Source organism: Notamacropus eugenii, chromosome 2, assembly GCF_028372415.1.
Source record: "Notamacropus eugenii isolate mMacEug1 chromosome 2, mMacEug1.pri_v2, whole genome shotgun sequence".
Lineage (NCBI taxonomy): Eukaryota > Metazoa > Chordata > Mammalia > Diprotodontia > Macropodidae > Notamacropus > Notamacropus eugenii.
The window spans coordinates 531,024,824-531,047,084 of record NC_092873.1 but is presented as its reverse complement, the minus strand read 5'-3'; the positions used below and the strand labels follow the sequence as shown (position 1 = coordinate 531,047,084).

Below are 22,261 nucleotides of genomic sequence, written 5' to 3'. Positions count from 1 at the left end.
GTAACTAAATTTCTCCCAATTTTGTAAAGGACAACTCAAAGGAGAACTTCTGGGAACTGAAAAGGACTGACCCATTATAAGCGTGGGGACTGGAAGTGCCTTCCTCCACAAAGGAGGATCTAAAAGTAAGCCTTGAAAAACAAACAGAACAAAACAAGACAAAAAAAACCCCACAAAAAGGTACCTGAAGCTTTCCCAATATCCTAGCACTGAGAGAATGGAAAGAATTGGGCATTCACTTCTGAACAGGACCTCTGTCCCTGTCCTCCATGCTTCAGAAAGTGTGCCCAAGTACATGGCTTCCAACATAACCCTACTGGACTGAGAACCTGTACAAGACGGGCTTCCTGAGAGGTCAGGCCCAAAAAACACCTCCAGGGTACTTGTAGAAAGAGAGAAGGGGATAAGGAGAAGGGTAGGCTTACATACTTTTCAGTCCTGGCTGGAGAAGAATTTGAAATTAGCAGTGTTTCCCTATCAGGGAACCATAATGATAAGGTCAGGGAACTATATGTTGAGGTTTGGGGTACTTGGGACCCCAAAATACGGACACACCAGGTCCTGCCAAATGAATTTGACTCAAGCCTTCTTTCAGCCAAAGTAAAACAAAGTTTATTAAAGATTCACCATATTAGGTTGATTCTTAAGAAGCCTAACCATTTGTGATATTTGTATTGACAAGTGGACCAGACAGGAATCTCTGCTAGACAGAATCAGAGCTGGATGGAATCTGAGCCCCTTCATGGAAGCCAGATGGAATTTATTTACAGAAAGATTGTGGGAGAGATCTGGGAGCGGTCTAGTCTTGATGGCACTGGGGTAACTAGTGATGTAATCAAGGGTGGGAAACAACTGGAGGCAATTGGGAGGTATCAGATAATGGAGGGTTTGGGTAAGAAGTAACCTAGGATAGGAGGCTACAGACAATGGAGGGCCTGGCTAGGTTAAGGGTAACAGATTCAGGTATGAAAAGCCAGATTAAGTGGGAAGATTCAAGGAGAGCTCAAGGAGGTTCCCAGTGCATATACCCCATCATAAGTAAATTTAGAGATGTGAAATTACCCTGAGCATTGCACTGACCGTATCCCACAGTTGTGGTATGTTGTCTCATTACTGTCATTATCTTAATGATATTGATTGTTTCCATAATCTCTTCTTTGACTCATTCTTTAGGACAGTTATTTAATTGTTAATCTTTACACCAAAGGTCTTTATGGAACGTCATTTTCAATGCATTCTAATCAGAAAAAGGTGCATTTAATATTTCTGATTTTTTTGCATGTTTACGAGGTTCCTGTGCAGTAACACATCGTCACTTTCTCATGGTGACATATATTGCTAAGAAATAAGCATACTCTTTTCCATCCTTATTCAGTCTTCTCTGGAGGTGAATCATATCTGATTCCAAAAGTTTTGTTCATCTACATAACTTCTTTATCATTTTATGATTAGATTTATCTAGGCCTAAGAGAGCTATATTGAGGTCTCCCACTGCTATACTTTTGGGGTCTTTTTCTCCTATTAACTCATTTCATGTTACTTTTAATTGTTTAGCTGCTGTTCTTTGGCATATTCACGTTTAGCATTTGTGTTAATTCACTGCCTAGTGTATCTTTTAGTGAAACATATTTTTCTTGTTTCTCTCTTTTATTTAAGTCAATTTTTACTTATGTCTGAGATCATGATGGCTATCATTACCATTTTTAGTTTCCTCTGAAGCATAATAAATTCTGCTCTAATCCCTTATTTAAACTCAATGTGTATTTGTGTTTCAAGTGTGTTTCTTATAAGCAACGTACTCTTGGTTTCTGGTTTCTAATGCATTCTGTTAACGGGCGTTTGTCTCATTCCCATTCAGTTAGGATTGCTGTGCTATCACCCTCTATCCTATTCTTTAATACATTTCCTTACTTATGCCCTCTTTCAGAATTTGTCTTTTCTGACTATTCCTTCTATTAATCTACCTTCTCTTTTATTATTCCATACCCTTCCCCACCCTTACCCTTAAGCCCTTTTTTTTCCTAATTCCCTGTTGGTTAAGATACATTTCTGGTACTCCGATGTGGGTAGGTGTATTCTTCCCTCCTTTATCCTGTTCACATTAGAGTAAGCTTTAAGTGTTCCCCATTACCTCCCACCCCATACTGCTCCTCCGTTTTATACATGCTCTCTTGCATATCCCACTTGTGTAAGATAAGAAGTCTTCCTCTTCTTTCTCTTCTCTCCCAGTGCATTCCTTCTCCCCACTCTTCCACTCATTTTGAGATCATTCAAATATGACAGAATCAAAACCAGGCCCTTTGCTTAATTAGACTTCCTCTATGACCCTTGGTGATGATAAAGTTCTGAAAGGTTATATATATCCTCTCACATAAGTAAGCAAGCAGTTTAAGCTTAGGATTTCTCATTCATGTTTACCTTTTTATATTTTATCATTCTTATTAGTCTTTTCAAAGAACAGCTTATAGTTTCTTTATTTCTACTTTTTTGTCTCCACTCTCCATTTCTCTTATAATTTTTATTGTTTCTTCCTATGTGCTTATTTTAGGTTTATTTATTGGCTTTCCAGTTTTTTAAAATGCACATTCCGTTCATTAATCTTCTGTTTTGTTAATGCATGTTTTTAGGGTTATCAGTTTTCCCTTGAGGACTGCTTTAACTGTATCCCAGACATTTTTGGCATGTTGTTTCATTATTTTTCCCCACATAACTATTGTTTCTACGATTTGGTCTCTGACCCACTCGTTATTTATTTCATTGTTAATTCTCCTTCTGGGTCTGGGTCTGTGGTCCCTGAACCAATGACTGCTTTTATTGTGTTATGTATGGTCTGTAAAAGATGTTTACTATTTGTCTTTTTTACATTTGTCTGCGATACCTCTGTGCCCTAATACATGGTCAGTGTTTGAAAAAAGTTCCTTGTTATAATGAGGAATATGCATATTCTTTTGCGGCCCCATTTAGAAGATGCCATGTCTTTTAATTCTAGCTTCTCCAGCAATTTGTTCAGTTCCACATTTCTCCCTTTGTTACTTATTCAAAAGGAGATACTGAAGTCTCCTCTCAGTACTGTGTTGCAGCTGATGTCTTCTTGTAATTCAGCTAATGTCTCTTTTATGAATTTGGATGCTAAGACATTTGGAGCATCTAAGTTTATTACTGATATTGGTTTGTTGTCTATGGTTCTTTTAGTTTCCTTGTTTCTCCTTTTGATATGGTAACCTATATTCTAACGGATGGGGGCTCTTTATGTATTTTAAAAAAATTATGGTGTTTCTTTAAAAATATAATTCACAGAAAGGCAGCTAGACATAGTGCTTGGAAACGTGGCCTTATGGTTACAGGGGCCTGGGTTCAAGTCAGTCCTTTGATATACACTGGGGATGTAAACCCAAGGCACGTGTCTCAGGAAGCTCTCTAAGGCTGTTGGTTTCAGAGCAGGCACAGTTCTACACTGGTAGAGGAAGTTTCCTCATTGGCATTGCCTATGTCAATGAGATCACAGATCTAGTTAAAAACAACCACCACCACCAAGATAATTTAAATGTAGGTGGTATGGAATGAGACCCTGATGAAAATTCTGACTTGGATAATGATTTCTGATCTACAAGCACACACTTTCAACAGTGCCTCAACTCTATGCATATATTGGTTCTGAAAAGCAACGTTCACAACTAAGAACTGAAACTACAGATACGTCTCTTGGACAGGCAAACTAAATTGTTCATTTACATACAAGAAGAAGTTAGACCTCCAGGGAAGGCTTCCCTAAGAATGCTCTTCTGAACTTCACACCCACCACCCCTCTCTTTCACTCAGCCATCCTCTCCCACCCTAACAACCACAGTATCTCATTCACCAACCTGGAAGCTTTCTCTTTGGGATCATTTTTCCTCCTTTCTCATTTTGGTGCTCTTCCCATTTCTTTTCTTTGTGTGCATGTGGAAAAAAAGAGAAAGAAGTGGAGAAAGAGACAGAAAGAGACAAAGAGAATGTGTTTAAGCTTTGGCTCAGAGAGATCTCTTCCAGTATGAGCTTGGGAAGCTTCTAGTCTCCCAGGCAACCTTTTCCTCTGGCCATCAAAGGCTTGTTTTGATTGGTTAACAGAGACCCAGCTAGATCTGCTGAGCAAAATGAGTTGGGTCAAAGGGAAGTTCCCCGGATGGTCTATAATAGAGGCAAATTGTCAGGACGGGATATGGATGCTGATAACTGAAGCCTGGCAAGAGGTTCAGATACTTCCTCTGCAGGGAAAGAGGCTGTTTATCCTTTGTATTTGAACCAGGATGGTTGACAGCTGCTTTCAGGGTTGCCTGAGACAGTTTAACTTGATTGGCCACAGGTTGTTACCTAGCTAATTAGAATGCTCAGAGACCCGGCTGTCGTAATAGGGAATCTAGGAAAATGTTCTCTCATTATTTTTTAAATAAAAGAGAATGAAAATATTTGAGAGGAAACAATCCTTGAAGTCATAGCTGATATTGTTTACCTTACACACTAAACATAAAGTTGGGGTGTGATTAATAAATTCCACCATTAATTGTAGCTACTGACCTCCTACACAGACGAACCTCTGCTGCCTCTTTGCAAAGCTTGTCCAGACACCTCCCTTCCTAAATTCACCTCAGGGGGCATGTTTGCAGATCTTCATTTGGAATGTGTTGAGGCCTGTTCATGTCCACCAATTACAGCCCATTGATCTGTGTATAATACTAAATAGGAGGAGATGCTCTATCAATCTGTCGTTATTTTATTTTACACAGCACTCAGGTATTATTAATTCTTTCATCAGGTGAAACAGAGATAGAGATACAAGACCACATGTTAAGTACATAGGAGTTTCATTTAGAATTCAGAAATATCGACTGCCATGTCCATGCTTAGTCTACTTGCTCATGTTATCTCTTAGCAACAATCTTTTGTAAAAATGAAAACGACAAATATTTGACAAAATTCTTGCTAGATAAAGTTGAACACTAAGTTCCTACTCCTCAGAGGGAATGCTGTCTGCTTTTTCTGTAGGCCAACAGTTAAATGTGTTAACCCACTTCTAGAGTGAAACTCAATCAGCAAGAGAAATCATCTAATGGGGCGTGCAAGATGTTGCCAGGTTTACTCACCACACCTTGATCTCGAACATCCTGGAGGTAGGGGGAGAAGGGGACCCCATAGTGATGACAGCCACTCCCGCTCCCCAAGACTGGTGCACTGGGTAGCCCATGTATGAGGCCCATCTCCACAGCCCCCTTCCAGGCTCTCTCTGGCACTTCTTTAACTTCTCCAATGTGATGCCTCTTTTGTTTACGTTTCTAACTAGCTAAATGTCAAGAAATATCAGCTAGATATTTTTTCCCTTTCCGGATTTCCAGGCTCATTTTGTTTTCTGTGGCTCAGCTCACAGTACTTGGTTGTGTAGCTCTTGTTAGGATGGTGAAGGAAGCCAAAAACATGAAAACTGTAAATTGTAAAACCCTGTACTTAAATTAAGTCCTTAAATTTGCTAACTCTTCATGGCAAAATGCTGGGTCAGGGGAGCATGGTTCAGTTAACTGTGAGTCTTTTCTCAAACTGCTTTCTCATATTCAAATGTCTTGTCAATTTGATGTACCCAATATCTCTTAAATTCAATTGGAAAGTTACTTTTATAACTAAGACGACAAGGCCTCAAATCTAGGCTACAGTTCAAACTGATCATCTTTTCTCTGCTTCTCTGTGAAGGAATGGCTTCCCAGTGAGTGTGAAGCAGATTGAAATGAGAATTTCCTAGTCAGTTCTTTAACCTTTCGTTGGATGAAGTTATCAAGTAAAATTAAGAGGTTATTAACAACGCTCCCTTTCCCCATTTCTCTCATGCTTCTTCAGTTTTCTACTTTCCATCTGCTCAAAAAAGTGTTTAGGTCTTGCCCAGGGTTGTGCTGATAAATGTTTAACACCTGTGCTGGGGAGGGGGGCATGTACAGAAGAGGACACATTCTTAAAGTCAATCTGCACCTTTAACACTTTTTAGTCTAAACAATCTACAAAAGAACAAATCAGACCCCGAGTTGTAGTGTGCAGCTTTCCAAGGTGTAAATACTCACACTGAAAACGCAGTCATCAGCTTGACTCAGGTTGGCTCCAGCCTCACAACCCCCCCACCCCCCTATCTAGCCAGTCTTGAAAGTCTTTGAATATACTGTTCCAACCAGTTGATACTTATGTTCTCTTCACTTCTTGCCAAATGTCTTGTCAAAGTTGTCCACACCCATTGCCTCTACTTCCTCCAGATCCAATTTCTCCTTAATTTCTTCTAGGCCTCCTTCTGGCCCTACCAACTCACAGACACTCTTCTTAGAGGTCCCAATGACCACCTCATTTCCACATTTAAATTTTTTTTCAGTCCTTATCCTTCAGGAAATCTCAGTAGAATTTTTGGCACAATTGGAAACCAGCTTCTCTTGGTTACTCTCCATTTTAGGCTTAAAGAAATATCACCCTACACACTCCTTCTTGGCTTCTTCACTGGCTTCTAATCTTCCTGATGCTCAAATTCACCTCTCCTCATTCTTTTGCTAGGCAATTTCACTCACCCTCACATCTCTGCATGTCAGGCTCTGAACTCATTTTCAGGTCCTGACCTCTTTTCAGAGCTCCATCCCCCATCATTATGGCTGTTGTGCTTGTGACATCCAGGACTTCAGAATTGCATCTCATCAGCAGTCATCCTGTGGCCCCTTCTTCCTGGCATATCTCTGCTACGCCATCCCCCTTCTCCCACTGGTGAATTTTTTCTGGAGCCTCCGTTTTGTGGAGGAGTCCAGGATATCTGGCCTTCTTTCCCTTTCCTGCTGCGGGGCCTTCAGCACTATGCCCCTGTGCTTTACCCCATCCCCTTTCCATCTCCTCCTTTGTGATATCTCCCCCACTAGATTAGGTAGAGACTGTCTTTTTGACTCAGAAAAGTACCTGGCACATGGTAAGTACTTAATAAATGCTTCCCACAGGATATTTCTGCTAGGATGCCCTGCTGGTACCTCAAACTTAACTTGTTCAGAGCTGAGCATCCTGTTTTTTCCTGGAAACTTGACTGTCCTTCTTCCTTCACTATTTCTGCCAACAGGACCACCCTTCACAGTCTCCCACGTTCTAAATCTTAGTCTGACTTCGACTCTTTTCTCACCTTCCCTTTCCCCAGACCATCAATTCCAAAGTGCTGTGGATTCTCTCTGTGATATCTCTGGCATCCCTCCACTTCCCTGCTTGAGGACCAGCACTCCTATTTTCCCTCTTTACTCATTCATTATCACCTGCACAGAGTAAGGTGAGTCTCCCTTATCTGGTCCTTCCTTTTTTCTTTGCCCCCATAAAATCATGCTTTCCTGATGCTACCCTATGAACTTTTTTTATAGATTGTTCTGGGAGTATCACTCCTCCACTCAAAGATCATTAGATTCCTTATGACCTCGTGAGAAAAGTTCCGATCCCATTGCCAATCTCTGACTTCATGTTAAGGGAACCCTCTGTGCCAGGCCCTGTGCCAAGTCCTAGGGATGCACAGAAAGACAAGGGAGGCGCTCACACTCTAAGACTTTTCAGGCATGTATCCATTCATTTGACCCACAGACAAGCATTTAGGAGCTTTCCATGGTGAAGGACGTGTCCACATACATACTTACATACGAATACATACAAACAGACAACGGTAAAGTGAATGGAAACTAGTGAGGGAGGACACCTGGCAGGCGGAGGATGGAGCACTGCTTAGGAGACAGCGCTTAGGTGGGTCTTCAATCAAGTGGGGGATGCTGATCTGGGAGAGGGGAGGAGGGAGGGCACTAGGCGTAAGGGCCGGGAGACGGGCATCAGGAGCACAACTCAACAGGGCAGGGCGCCGGGAGCCAAGGGGCATTTAGGCGTTCTGGGGTGCACGGGGTGGCTCCCGGAACCCCTGGTGTCTACCCGGCGCTCAAGCCCGTGGCTCCAAGAAGCCACACCCTGGGAGTCCGCCTTGGCAGGTGGGCTAAGCCACGCCGAGGGCACCCCACGGGCCTCCAACCCATCACGAGGGCGGGAGGGGTCTGCCCCACGCGTGGCAGGAGGGCCAGGAAGGTCACCCGAGGTGTCCCCGCCAGCGCAGGCTGCCTTTCAGTGACTGGAGGGCAGGTAAGGCTGCCCCGCGTGGGTTAAGGCGTCACGTGCGATGTCACGGGCCCTCTGACAAGGAGAGCCCAACAACCCACGCAGGTCTGGAAGGGCACAGGGATAGAGCCGGGGCAGGAAGCGCACACGAGGAGGATGGTGAGAAGGCAGCCAGGGAGGGGGGCACGGCTGGAAGCGGACCCAGGCGCGCCGACCCCCACGACCGGGTTCCAGACCTTCCAAAGCAGCGGGGTCACGCCTCGCCCCGCACACGAGGGGGGCTGCAGGCGGGCCGTGCCAGCTCAGCTGAGGGGCACCGGGGCGTTCCTCCTCCTCCTCGCACCCGAGGAGGCAGGCTCCCGCAGGCTCGGGGACCCACCAGAGGAAACCTTCCCTTGGCCTCCATGCCCGCTGCCCGGGGCTGCCCCCCCGACCACCCCGCCACCGAACCCAGGCCCGCCGCGGCTCCGGCTTCCCACCCTCGGGCCTCCAGGAGCACGCGGTCGCCGCCGGCCTGGGGCTCCCAGGGAGCAGGCCTTGCCCAGCCCAGACGCCTTTGGCAGGAGGCCCCGCCCACACACGAGGCCCCGCCCCTTCACTGTAGGCTCCTCCCCCCCAGACCTAGCGGGTGGCCTGCAGAAAGGACTAGGCTGGGCATGTCTTTCACCATCACGAGATGCACCGCCCCGCGGCTGGCGCTCGAGAGAGGCCGAGGCCGCGGTCCTGGACGGAGGCCTGCCTCCCGGTGCGCCGCATTCAGAACCTCGCAAGCCTGACGTCACGTTCGCCACGCGCTGTGCGTCACGTTAGGCGAGCGCAGCCGAAGTCGCGCGCGCGGAGCCGCTGGGTAACGTCACTTCCGGCCGATTACGTCACATTCCGAGCCGCGGGTGGCCGGGAGATGTAACACAGGCTCCGGCCCCGCGGAGGGGAGGTGGGGGTGGGGCGGCGCCCCACACGATCCCGGCCTCGGGGCCGGCGCGCTAGAGGCTCTCGGGCGGGGCCGGCGGGACGTCGCGGGGCGGGGCGCGCTCGGCACGTGCCCCTGGTCCGCTGCCGCCCCGAGCGCCTCGGCGAGAGCCGCCGGCAGGGCATGGGGCGCGAGGCCGCGCTCCTCTCGCGGTGTTTCCTGACCCGCTCCCTTCCCCGCCTCTGCCGAGCTCTCGCGAGAGCAGGGGGGCAGGGCAAGATGGCCGCGGGCCGCCGCGGCCTGTGAGCCGAGCGGCGGGAGGCGAGGCTCGAGCTCCCCCCGGCGAGCCCAGGACGGGCTGCGGCGGCGGGACATGCGTGCGGGCCGGGCCCGGGGCCGCCGCGGGAGTGGATGCTGCGCCGCGCTGCCGCCCCGGCTGCTCTGAGCGCCCCCCGGAGTCCGCGGAGCCCGAGGCCGAGGCGGCGGCGGCGGCGGCGGCGATGACCGGCGAGAAGATCCGCTCCCTGCGGAGGGACCCGAAGCCCTGCGGCAAGGAGGACGGCGACCTGCTGGAGCCGTGCGACGACGAGGCGGCCGCCGCCCCCGGGCCCTTCACGGCGGCGCGCGGGGCCGGCGCCGGGGGCAAGGCGGGCCGGCAGGGGCCCCGCGACGGCCACGGCCACCCCGCGCCCCTCGCGGCCCCGCAGCCCCGCCCGCGGCTCAGGCCGCCGCAGGCCCCGGCCGGCCCCGGCTGCTGCCCGTCCTCCGCCGTGGGCGCCGCCGCCTCGGAGCCCGGCCGGGGCCCCTCGCTCTACCCCGTGCACGAGTGCGTGTTCAAGGGAGACGTCCGGCGGCTCTCGTCCCTCATCCGGACGCACCACATCGGCCAGAAGGACCTTCACGGTGAGTGGGGGGCGCCGCGGCCCCCCCAGGAATCTCCCTCCCCGGCCCGGGTTCTCACCCCCCTCACCCCCCCGCAGCCTTCCTCGGGCCGCCCCCTCGGGATGTCGGGTGCTTCTCGGGGCGCAGGCGGCGGGGGCTCCGTCCGTGCTGCGGGCCCGGCTTGGCCGTAGCGGGTCCCCGCCCTTGTCTCGGGCCTAGGCCCGGCGTCGGTCCGAGCCCTGGAAAGCTTGGGGTGGGTCTCCACCGGAACCACCCTCAGCTCGTGTGTTGGCCGCGGTGGGCGAGCCCGAAGCTGCCCCGTGTGCGGCCCGGCGGGGCCCCGTCGGTTCGGGGGGGCCCGGGTCGTCTGCGGGGCTCCAGGTCGTGACGGGCTCCCTGCCTTCTGCCCCGCGGGCGGCTGGCCCCGAAGGCAAGCCCCGGAGAGACCCTGTCACCCGTCAGAGACGAGCGTCGGAGCGCAGGTTGGGGGGTCAAGGAGCCGGAGCTGGGGATGGAGGAGATCGTCTGTAGCATGGCTTCTAAGATCAGGGCCCCCAACTCCGACCGGCCGCTGGAGATTGTCAGCCACGGTGTTGTTTGTACGGCGCCCCGATTTTCACGCACCGTGCTTGGCTTACTGACTTTGGAACGTTTTAGACCTTTCAGTTTCGTTCACACCTACCTGTTCTCATTCGTCATATCCAGACAAAAATGTTACTTAAATGACACTTTTTCTTTTCGTAGACTATTTTATTTCCTTGTTTCTTCATTTGGATTGTTAGAATAAAAAGCCCAGTGCTGCCTGTTAGTAGTGGTGATTATGTAATCCCCTACTAACTGTATGTAGGACACGGTTATTATGGGAGGGGGATTGTGTCCCGAAGTCATTGGTCTGTAACCAAGACCTTTTTTAGCCCATTTGGACCGTGACCGCTGTTACGTTTGATCTTTGTGTCGTTCTGAGCTCATGCAAGTTAGGGTTCCCATGTGCCCGGACCGCAGTTCCAAGACCATGTGTCTCCCCGGACTCCAAACGCTGTCTGTCAGTTTCTCCCCAGCCCAAGGATGCCACAGTTACTCCTGCGTGGGCCCAGCAGCACACTTCTCTTTGTCCCACCTGCAGGAGTCACTAGTTTGAACTGGCTTTGCGGTGGCTCATGAAGATACTTTGTAGCCACTGGATCATCTTTCCAACTCCATGCCTCCTCATATGCGTGCTGAACAGGAGTCCATCATGTGTATCCTTAGACGTTGTGTACTCCCCTATCTGGTCAAACAAGACCTTGATTGGTGCCATCGCTTGGTGATGTAGCACACCTAAAACCCACACCTTCCTGTAGTCCCCCCTTGGGCTTTTCCTGGTGAACTCTGGGTAAACCTGCGATGACATAGATACGAAAAGTGCCTTTCTTTAAGAACTGACTTCTTAAACTGCTTGCCCAGAGTCATCTAATTTGTATATCTGGCATTGTATTTTAACTATAGTTTACCTTATATAAACTTTGAACTGTACCCCTCTAAGGTGGAGCTTTTGTCCCCAGAATAGCATAAAAGTAAACCTAACTTGACTTAAAGAATGCTTGAATTGGTGAATTCTTTCCAGATGACCCTGTCCTGCACCCCGGTTCTTGAGAGGTTCAAAGAACCCCTCAAAACTGCATCATTTCCATGCTTTTATCAGTATGATAAATGCAGTAATGGGTCCTGGAAGATGTTTTTCCAGAGCTGCTATGCCCAAAATGTTTCTTACCTTTTGACCAACTTGGTGACTAGTCTTTTTAAATTTAGTTAGAATTATCCTCCAGTGGAGCAGAGAAAGAGAGAAAGGGTCCATGCTCTACCTTTATGATCTACTGTAACTTGGCCCCCTCCAAATTCTTCAGGAGCCAGTCATCCCCAGGGCACAGCGAGGCATTGGATGATTTTAGTGGAAGGCTGCGCACATAGTAGATGTCTGACCGTTGCTGCTGATGTTATCGTGAGCCTTCTTGGTATAATATTTAGGCAAGACTTCCCACATGTAGAGCTAGAGTAATTTAGACTAGATTTGACTAGCCAGAATTCCCCATACATGATCCAATAAAACATTGCATTTTCACTGGAGAGGATTAGATATGACAGTGACTTACAGACTGATGTCATGGCGACTGATTTTGTTTTATGATCCACAGAAGTGCTAGGATTTAAGGGTTAAACTTTCTTTGCAGCATCTAGTCCCAGTATTTATCTACAGTTTTGTTGAAATAGAAATGATTCAATCTCTGGTCGTCTTTTAAACTGTTTTCCTTTAATTGTTCCTCTTTGTTTATGACAGATGTGTTTGTTTGCCTTGTGTGTAATGTATCTTTGCCTCTTGTTTCTGTTTCAATATTAATGCAGTTTCGTACCCATTGCTTGCACATGTAAATGTTGTTAGGTTCTTTTTCTTCTTACGTTGCTAACATACTGTAGGGGAGGATAGCTCCACTTCAGTGGTTTGTGATCTCTTACTTCTCTGGTGTAGAAAGGTATTGATGGAGAACACTTATTGCTAGTCCTGATAATTTATTTAAATTTTGAAGATATTATCCTTCTATAAGGATGTAGATAAGTGTTAAAAAATACAAGGCACTGTTCTGTTGTAAGAGAGGTACAAAGATAAATAATACGTGCTTCTTGCCCTTAAATATTGATTTACCTAGAGAGCCCTCCTAATTAAGGAGCTGTGTACATTTCTTGATAGGCTGCAGATCCCGGTTCTCCGCGCCCTCCGCCTCTTGCTTTTCTCTTGTTCATGTTCTCTCAAATGTTTTGTCCCATGGGATTCACCTGATGTACTGAAGGCCCTCCTTACTCTCCCCCACTATGAGAGTGCCACCTGCACAACTTTGCCTTTTGATCAGGCTGGCTTTTCCCCCACAAGGTTCCATGATGCCCTTGATAGTTCATTTTTGGGCTTTCTTGTTAGGCTTTGCAGCAGCTTGCTCACTCCCTCCTGCCATGTGCCCCTCTATTGCTCTCTAGGCGACGCTCATTTCCAGTTCCTCAGAAACATGCTTATGTCATGTAGCAAAACAGTAAGGTCTTCATATGGAAAAGATCAGTAGGTATTTGCTTCCATGGGAAATTTAGGGCCAATAAGAACTTGACAATTTCTTAAAAGCTGTCTGACCCACTCTCTCCTCCCTCATCAACTTAGTGCTGATCTCAGTGTACATCTTGGCTGTCTGTCCTGACTTGTAGGACAAGCCCTGAAGGGCATCCATCCAAACCCATGTTGGAATGTGGGCATTAAACATTCTTCACCAACTTCCTGTTCAGTAAGCCAAAATCTTTTCCTTCCCATCAAGCTTCTAGGAGGTTCTGTGATGGTCTGGGTCTTAATGTAATCAGTCTAATGTCATATGCAAACAAAATTCAAAGTAGTTAATTAGAGTCTTGCCTCTGTTACCGGGGACCTTAGACTAGCTAATTCAGCGTTCCATTCAGTGTGGGAATCCCTTCTGTGATGTTTTTCACAGATAGACATTTTTTCTTTGGATCCTCAGAGCTCAGCACCTCATAGACATTTAATAAATGCCAGCTGCCTGACTTAGGAGCTCACTCTTTTTAAAAGCAGTCTCTGTGATAATTGGACAGTTTAAAATATTCTGGCTTATATAATAGGGAGCTAAATTTTGCTTCCCTCTCTAGTCTTCCTAATTCTGCCCTGTACACCTGCTGCATAAAGTATATTTCTTCTCACACATCATAGAACTCCTTAAATCTTTAACAAGATCTATATCTCTGGTTCCTTCAGCTCTTTCTTATGCGATATGGTTTGACACCCCTCACCATCTTGTTATTGAGTCACTTTTGAAGTGTACCAGGATACGGATATGACCAGAACAGAATAGTCTATTGTTCTTTTGATCTTGTTCTGAATGCTATACTTATCTTCATGCATTCTGATTGTATTAGTTTTTTTTTTTAAGTTAAAAAGCCCCAGCAATTTATATTTGAAAAATTTCATTTCAAATGAAAGTTTTTTTTTTGGTTACACATCAGTATGACTTCCCAGTTCCCCTCTTCCCAGAGTTTCTTTTGAAAAGGTAAGCAAAATGACGCATTACGTGATTGCTCCATGTAACTTTCAGTTCTTGTACTTTATTATTTTGATAACAAAGTACATGTGCTTTATTTAGTCATTTAGGATCAACACTGCCAATTGTACTCTGAGCTTTGTCCCTTTCTAGTGTCATCTTCATTCTTGTAAGTCTGTGTGTGTTTATTGATCTTTGGGTTTTGTTTTCTTTTCTGTTGCTTTGTATAAACCTTCCCGTGTCTCATAGAATTCTTTATATTTGTCATTCCCTACAGTGCAGTAATTTTCCATTGTAATCATGTGTGTTTAGCTTTTCCCCAATCATTGGATATATATTTCCCTAAATTTTATGATTACAGATAATGCTACTATGAATTTAGGATTAGGGTTAGGTTTCCTTGTTATATTTTTTCCATGACCTTTCACATCAGGTATCTGTTCTATTTTTATGTAGTTGTATTTAAGACTTTACAGTGAGCCCTTTGAAGTTTTTTTCCTCTTGTTTTTTTGGTCCATCTAAAATTTTCCTTTAATAATTAACCAACTCTCCTCTGATTATACCTTTTACATCCCAGTAATTCTGAATGGTGTAGGTCGTCATTCAAATCCTCATCTTATCCTTTACTGCCAGATTTCTTATTCCTATTCCCTTCAAACCCTCCCTACCCCAAAGCCACCCACCCCTCCCACTGTGCCCTCTGAAATGCCTGTACCATAGACAACAAGCCCATCATCCTAAATCTTTTTCTTTCTCATTTCTGGTTTTTACTGAGAGCTGAATTCCACCCGATGACATAGCCTCCCATGCCTTTCCAGCTACATTTTGATTTCTAACTCATTGGTCAAAGTGGAGGAGTTGGAATGCTCTTTATGCCTTATTACCACTAGCAGGTTCTCCCCCTGCCACTGTCACTTAGTGATGCTCATACCCAATCAAAATCCTGGTTACTGTTGTCTATTGATTTTCCCCTTCCTTCCTTAATGAGTTCAACACCTGAATCACAACTTTTCCTCCCCAACTCCTGCTTTCATAGTAGGGTGCTTCAGCAGAGATGCGTGGATGGATGGATGGACAGACAGATTATTTTCTCAAATGCTAATTCCTAGTTCCTTTACTGATTTCCCATGACCTACTTCTTTGGTGTACCTCAGCCACACACGGCCATGGTCATACTCTTGATCATTCCATCACCCACAGATGGACGATATCTTTGTTCATGGACTCTGAAATTCCACATCTAATTATTATCTGTTGACATTGTACCTATCCCTATGCCTTCCAGTGCTGGAAACACTGCTCTGTGTGCTTCCTGTAACCTTCAGTCCCTCCACCCCTCAATTCTCTCTTTAGCCCTACTACACTCTCCTCTCTTCATTTCAACCCCTTGGTGAACCAGTTCAGCTTTATGCTATACTGCCCTCTTGAGCCCTTTCATATAACTGATTAAACCCTGCCATGCCTCAGCTTTGCGTCACTCCTACCACTAACTGGCTTTGCTCCTATAGCTTTTCCTTATTTGTCCTTTCTCGAAGAGGATCATGGCATCAGAGAGACGATGACATGACATAAGTAAGAGAGGACTGTGTAAGTTCAGCCACACTTTCTCCTCTGGAGCCAGCTGGGTCCAATGACCAGACACAGACCAGGACAACTGGAGATGGCTCAAACCAAGGTCTTCAACAGGTCTCAGTTCAACTGAGACAAAGCCCATTCAGTGATTAAGACTTAATAAGAGTCAGAGAATGGCCTCTCTCTCTCCCCTTCCTGAAAAGGTAAACAATATGATATGAGTTATATATGTACAATCACATAAAACATTTCCATATTAGTCATTTTTTGAAAGAAGACTCAAAAACAAAAAAAAGGGGAAGAAAGAAAGAAAAATAATTTGTTTCCGTCAGTACCGAGACAGCGCCATTTCTTTCCCTGGAGGTGGGTAGCATTTTTTATCATGAGTTCTTTGAGATTCTTGCATTATTTTATTGCTGAGTCATTCAGGGCTCTTCACAGTGGAATACAGCTTTTACCTGCGCAGTGTTCTCCTAGCTCCGCTCACTTCACTCTGCATCCGTTCCTGGGAGTCTTTACAGGCTTTTTTGAAATCATCCTGCTTGTCGTTTCTTACAGTGTTCTGTTACAGCCGTCCCCCTGGTGATTCTTAGCCATAAAATGCTGTGTTTTCAATTATGAAAGCATTGAGTAGAATGTGTGTGAGGAAGACCTGAATTCAAATCTGGCGCAAGTTATAGAACTCTGATTACTTCAGTTTCCTCATCTGTGAAGTGAACTGGAGAAGGAAGTGGCAAACCACTCCAGGATCTTTGCTAAAAAAACGCCAGATGAGGTCATGACTGAAGTATGATGATCTCACACGGTATGTTTTGTTTGGGGAGGAAAATCATTTATGTTTCATCACCATGAAATCATGTATCTTGAAATTACCCAAACTAGAAACCTGATCAGACAGTGTAATGGGCCAGTCCCTTCTACCACGAGCATAAGAGGATTTGGAGGGGTATGCATGTAGGTTTTTGCTCATGCGCATGTGTACTATTTTATATATGGGTAAGCTTTAGTGATTTGGGAAGTGGTGGTAGGGCAGGTTTTGTTAGGTGATTTCTGTTTTGGACATGTTAAAAGTCAGTGCATATGAGGGGGATGTCCTGGCGGCACTGAGAAGCATTAAAACCACCTTACAAGCATCTTGGCTCCTCCCCTCCTTTTACAGAAAAAGAAATGGAAACCCAGAGAGATTAATGGGCATTTCTATGGCAGAGAATTGGAACCTAGGTCTGCTGACTCCCAGATTCGTATTTTTATCGCCGCCCTCTTGTGTTCAGCAGACTGTTAGAAGTGGGGAGCTGGAGTTTTGGGAAGGGATTATAGCTGGAAAATTAGATCTGGGGGCCTTCTGTGTAGCAAGAAAGCCCTGGGAGTGGAATGGTAATAAGCTTCACCCATAGCCCCTTTCAGCTTCCTTATTTCAGAATCCTTCCCTGCATTTCAGCCATGTATCAGAGAGGTCATCTCTCAGCCTTACCCACTTACCAACTGAACTTCTGTACTCTCAGCCCCAATCACAGATTCCAGTCATTTCACTCATGCAAGGGTGTTCCTCTAATGTGTCTTCCTTTCTTCTCCTGTCCTGGCTTCAGCTGCTCTTTGCCTATTGACTTCCAACAGTGTCTCTCATCTGGCATCAATTTACATTTATTCCATCTTCTCCTTTTACTCACTGCCACCATAGGACTGCGCTGGCCTAACAGGTGCTCTAGGCTCCACCCTCCTTTCAAGTCATTCTTTTAGTGCCACTTCCAGACTAATCTTACTAGTATGTAGCTCTGATTATAGTATTTATCTGCTTAAAAAGCTTCAGTGTTCTCAGACCTGCACTCTCCCCACTGAGCCATCCGACGACCTGCCATAAGTGACTTTTGTCATGTTTCATTGCTTTGTTTCTGCTGTCCCTTATTTCTGGAATGTCTTCACTTGCAGAATTCTTCACAGTCCTTTGAAGCCCAACTGAGACACCCCTCCTGAACTTCTTTGATTTGGAAAGGAATTCTAGGTCCAGACAGAGATACATTAAAGTGACACGCCATTATTTTAAGGCTAGCATAGAGACAAAAGGCACCAAAGTAGATGAGTATTGGAAAGTAGGGAGAAGAGGCTCACTGGATGGGAATGAAGAGTGGTGTGTGAGAGAGGATGGGAAATGGAAGGAGATGGGGCCGTGATGAGAAATGGGAAGTTGGAAGTTTGGTCATTTGGAATCCGGGAAGTCCAGGGGAGGGATACCTATGGTGCTGTGTGATTGAAGGGCATGGGAAAGGGGGTTGTGTTGATCAAAAAGATGGAGTTAAGAAAATTTAAGATGGTTGGTCACTAGGTAATGAAAGAAAATTTTTACGAAGTGATTACTGGATGTAAAGCACTCTTAGGTGCTTGGAATACAAACTCAGTAAAGAAACAACTCCCCTCCTCATGGACTTCCCAGTGGCAGGGCTGGCACAGAGGAGGGTGGGGAGAATTGTGCTACAGGTCTAAGGAAGTTGAGAAAGTAATCTGTCCACTTAGCTGGAAGCAGCAGAGATTGGGAAACCATGATACCTGTTTCCCTGAATCCGATTTAACCTTTCCAGAAGCATGCGGGAGGCTCTTAATGTGCCAGGGACGAAACCTGGCTTGAGCTGACATACTATGCCATTGCACCCCAAGCTGGATTCGATTTCCTTCGTGTCCTTGGGAGGCAGGACAGGCACAAGCCAGTCCGTGACAAGCTGGGAGAACGCTTGTGCTGCTGGGGTCCCTTGCAGATAAACGGACCCTGCTTTCTTCAGAGTCTAGCAGGTCCTAAGGGAAAAGAATGCCACGACCTTTCTCCTCTCAGTCAGGAAAGGTTTTGTCCTTTTCCCACCTTGACTACACCTTTCCCCTTCCCACGTCTTGTCCCTTCCTGCTGTCCCCTCGTCGCTTTGTCCTGCTGTCATGAATATGCAAAGTTCTCCAACAACTGTGAACTCTCCTCCTGCTCTGATTTCCATACGCGTGTTCATGCCTCTTGGAATAACCCTAGTTTTTCAGCTAAGTTTGGTGAAGGTGTGACTTCCTGTTGACTTAGCAAGGTTGCCTGGGTTTCAGAGTAAGCTTTTTGGGAGGGTGGAAGGGAAGCAGCAGCAGGCGCAGGCGCAGGCCGGTGCCTCCCCCTTCTTAGGCTCAGTGTTTCTTTTAGAGGAAGGCCTGGGCTCCAGTTCTCCTGAGGCCCTTGTTCTCCCGTTATCCCTTGAGATGTTTTGCAGATGCCCAAGGGTTTCTTTTGGCCTTGAAGGGAAATTGTGTGAAGTTGTTTGAGACGCTTCCTTGTCGAGGTGACAGTTTTTACAGATTAAATTTCTCCCCAAATGGGGCTTGTTATTGTCATTTTTGCCAACTTTTGATTGTTTTTTTTGCTTTTTTTAAAAAATTTATTTTTTATTTAACTTTTAACATTCATTTTCACAAAATTCTGGGTTCCAAATTTTCTCCCCTTTTGTCCCCTCCCCCCACCCCAAAATACCAAGCATTCTAATTGCCCCTATCACCAATCTGCCCTCTCTTCTATCATCCCTCTCTGCCCTTGTCTCCATCTTCTCTTTTGTCCTGTAGGACCAAATAACTTTCTGTACCCCTTTACCTGTATTTCTTGTTTCCTAGTAGCAAGAACAGTACTCGACAGTTGTTCCTAAAACTTTGAGTTCCAACTTCTCTTCCTCCCTCCCTCCCCACCCCTTCCCTTTGGAAGGCAAGCAATTCAGTATAGGCCATATCTGTGTAGTTTTGCAAATGACTTCCATAGTAGTTGTGTTGTATAAGACTAACTATATTTCCCTCCATCCTATCCTGTCCCCCATTACTTCTATTCTCTCTTTTAATCCTGTCCCTCCCCATGAGCGTTGACCTCAAATTGCTCCCTCCTCCCCATGCCCTCCCTTCCATCCTCCCCCCCACCCTGCTTATCTCCTTATCCCTCACTTTCCTGTACTGTAAGATAGGTTTTCCTACCAAAATGAGTGTGCATTTTATTCCTTCCTTTAGTGGCATGTGATGAGAGTAAACTTCATGTTTTTCTCTCACCTCCCCTCTTTTTCCCTCCACTAAAGTCTTTTGCTTGCTTCTTTTGTGAGAGATAGTTTGCCCCATTCCATTTCTCCCTTTCTCCTCCCAATATATTTCTCTCTTACTGCTTGATTTCGTTTTTTTAAGATATGATCCCATCCTGTTCAGTTCACTCTGTGCACTCTGTCTCTATGTGTGTGTGCGTGTGTGTGTGTGTAATCCCACCCAGTACCCAGATACTGACAAGTTTCAAGAGTTACAAATATTATTTTTCCATGTAGGAATGTAAACAGTTCAACTTCAGTAAGTCCCTTATGACTTCTCTTTGCTGTTCACCTTTTCATGGTTCTCTTCATTCTTGTGTTTGAAAGTCAGATTTTCTTTTCAGCTCTGGTCTTTTCATCAAGAATGCTTGAAAGTCCTCTATTTCATTGAAAGACCATTTTTTCCCCTGAAATATTATACTCAGTTTTGCTGGGTAGGTGATTCTTGGTTTTAGTCCTAGTTCCTTTGATTTCTGGAATATCCTATTCCATGCCCTTTGATCCCTTAACGTAGAGGCTGCTAGATCTTGTGTTATCCTGATTGTATTTCCACAATACTTGAATTGTTTCTTTCTAGCTGCTTGCAATATTTTCTCCTTGACCTGGGAACTCTGGAATTTGGCCACAATGTTCGTAGGAGTTTCTCTTTTGGGATCTCTTTCAGGCGGTGATCTGTGGATTCCTTGAATATTTATTTTGCCCTCTGGTTCTAGAATCTCAGGGCAGTTTTCCTGGGTAATTTCATGAAAGATGATGTCTAGGCTCTTTTTTTGATCATGGCTTTCAGGTAGTCCCATAATTTTTAAATTGTCTCTCCTGGATCTGTTTTCCAGGTCAGTTGTTTTTCCAATGAGATATTTCACATTATCTTCCATTTTTTCATTCTTTTGGTTTTGTTTTGTGATTTCTTGGTTTCTTATAAAGTCATTAGCCTCCATCTGTTCCATTCTAATTTTGAAAGAACTATTTTCTTCAGTGAGCTTTTGAACCTCCTTTTCCATTTGGCTAATTCTGCTTTTTAAAGCATTCTTCTCCTCTTTGGCTTTTTGAACCTCTTTTGCCAGTTGAGTTAGCCTATTTTTCAGGGTGTTATTTTCTTCAGCATTTTTTTGGGTCTCCTTTAGCAGGGTGTTTACTTGTTTTTCATGCTTTGCTTGCATGTCTCTCATTGCTCTTCCCAGTTTTTCCTCCACCTCTCTAACTTGATTTTCAAAATCCTTTTGAGCTCTTCCATGGCCTGAGCCCATTGAGTGGGCTGGGATACAGAAGGCTTGACTTCTGTGTCTTTCCCTGATGGTAAGCATTGTTCTTCCTCATCAGAAAGGAAGGGAGGAAATACCTGTTCACCAAGAAAGTAACCTTCTATAGTCTTATTTTTTTCCCCTTTTCTGGGCATTTTCCCAGCCAGTGACTTGACTTCTGAATATTCTCTTCACACCCACTTGGCCTCCAGATCCTCCCAGCCAGTGCTTGGGGTCTGAGACTCAAATACTGCTTCCCAGCCTTAGGGCTTTGGGCGGGGGCGGGGCTGCTATTCAGTGTGAGATTAAGTTCAGGTGCTCAGGTGGGGGCAGGGCCACCTCACTGGCTCGATTCCCTCAGGGGGTTTATGCAGAGACCTTCAACAATGGATCTGAGCTCCTGCCTGCTTGGGGAGCCCAGGTCTGCTCCCACCTCCGCTGCTGCCTCCTGAGGGGGCCTGAGTTATGGGGGCACTCCACTCCCCTCTCGGCAAGCCGAGAAGACCCTCTCACCAACCTTTGGGGCCTATGGGTGGAGGGACCAGCGGCTGCTGGAGATTCTGTCCCTGGAGCCTGCTCGGATCTGCTCCTCTGGGTGCTGCGCGGCCGAGGCAGGGCTGGGCTCGGCTCTGCTCCCGGTCTGGGGCGCGAAGGACCTTTTGCGAGAGGTTTTCAGGCTCTCTGGAACATAAATCTCCTCTGCTCCATTGTTCTGCAGCTTCTGCTGCTCCAGAATTTGTTGGGAGTTCTTCTTTACAGGTAATTTATGGGCTGTGGGTTCGGAGCTAGCGTATGTGTGTCTTCCTACTCCGCCAACTTTTGATTTTTCAGGAAGTTCAAAGGGAAGGTCAGCAGTCTAAGCAAGTAGTTCATGTTGGAACTATTATAATGAACTCATTTCCCCCCATTTTTATCCTTTATTCTAATTTAGTATGTAGTTTGAACCTTTACTCTGTACACATGATCAGTAGGCACGTGGCTTCCGAAATGACTTCTTGTAGAACTATTAATCAACTTTTTTTGGGTGGTCATAGGTATATGGTGTTTTGTTTTTTTTTTAACTAGCAAAACATTTCTTTTTCTTCCTGCTCTTATCCCCTGTTAAGAAGAGGAACACAAAATCTTTCTAACAGATATCTATAATCAAGCAAAACAAAGTCTTGAGTTGACCACACCCCAAACTTCGGGAGTCCATTGACTCTCCGGAGTGGGGCAGCATGCAGCCTTGTTCAGGAGTCACGGTGGGTCCTTGGCTAGGGTTACCCTGCTGTTCCTGTTTACTCTGATTCATTTTGCACCAATCTTCACCCCAAGGCTCAGCTCAAAGGCTGTCTTCTTTCTCCATGAAATCCTTCCTGATCCCAGCAGCAGGACCTTTCTCCCCAGATTTTTGTGTGACTCGTTCCT

At 46.1% G+C, this 22,261-nt stretch overlaps 1 protein-coding gene across 3 annotated transcripts in view; it reads left to right on the top strand.

The window, feature by feature from the left end:
- The first annotated feature begins 9,132 nt into the window (after nt 1–9,132).
- ANKRD13C (ankyrin repeat domain 13C) overlaps nt 9,133–22,261 on the top strand; it is a 57,281-nt gene continuing 44,152 nt past the window's right edge. Inside the window, exon 1 of one of the 3 annotated variants that reach the window (XM_072649829.1) lies at nt 9,133–9,931. In XM_072649829.1, coding sequence (XP_072505930.1) covers nt 9,529–9,931 — 403 coding nt within the window. In that variant the 5' untranslated portion in view covers nt 9,133–9,528. The remainder of the gene's footprint in view (nt 9,932–22,261) is intronic. The other 2 variants (XM_072649828.1, XM_072649827.1) reach the window with 2 other exon arrangements.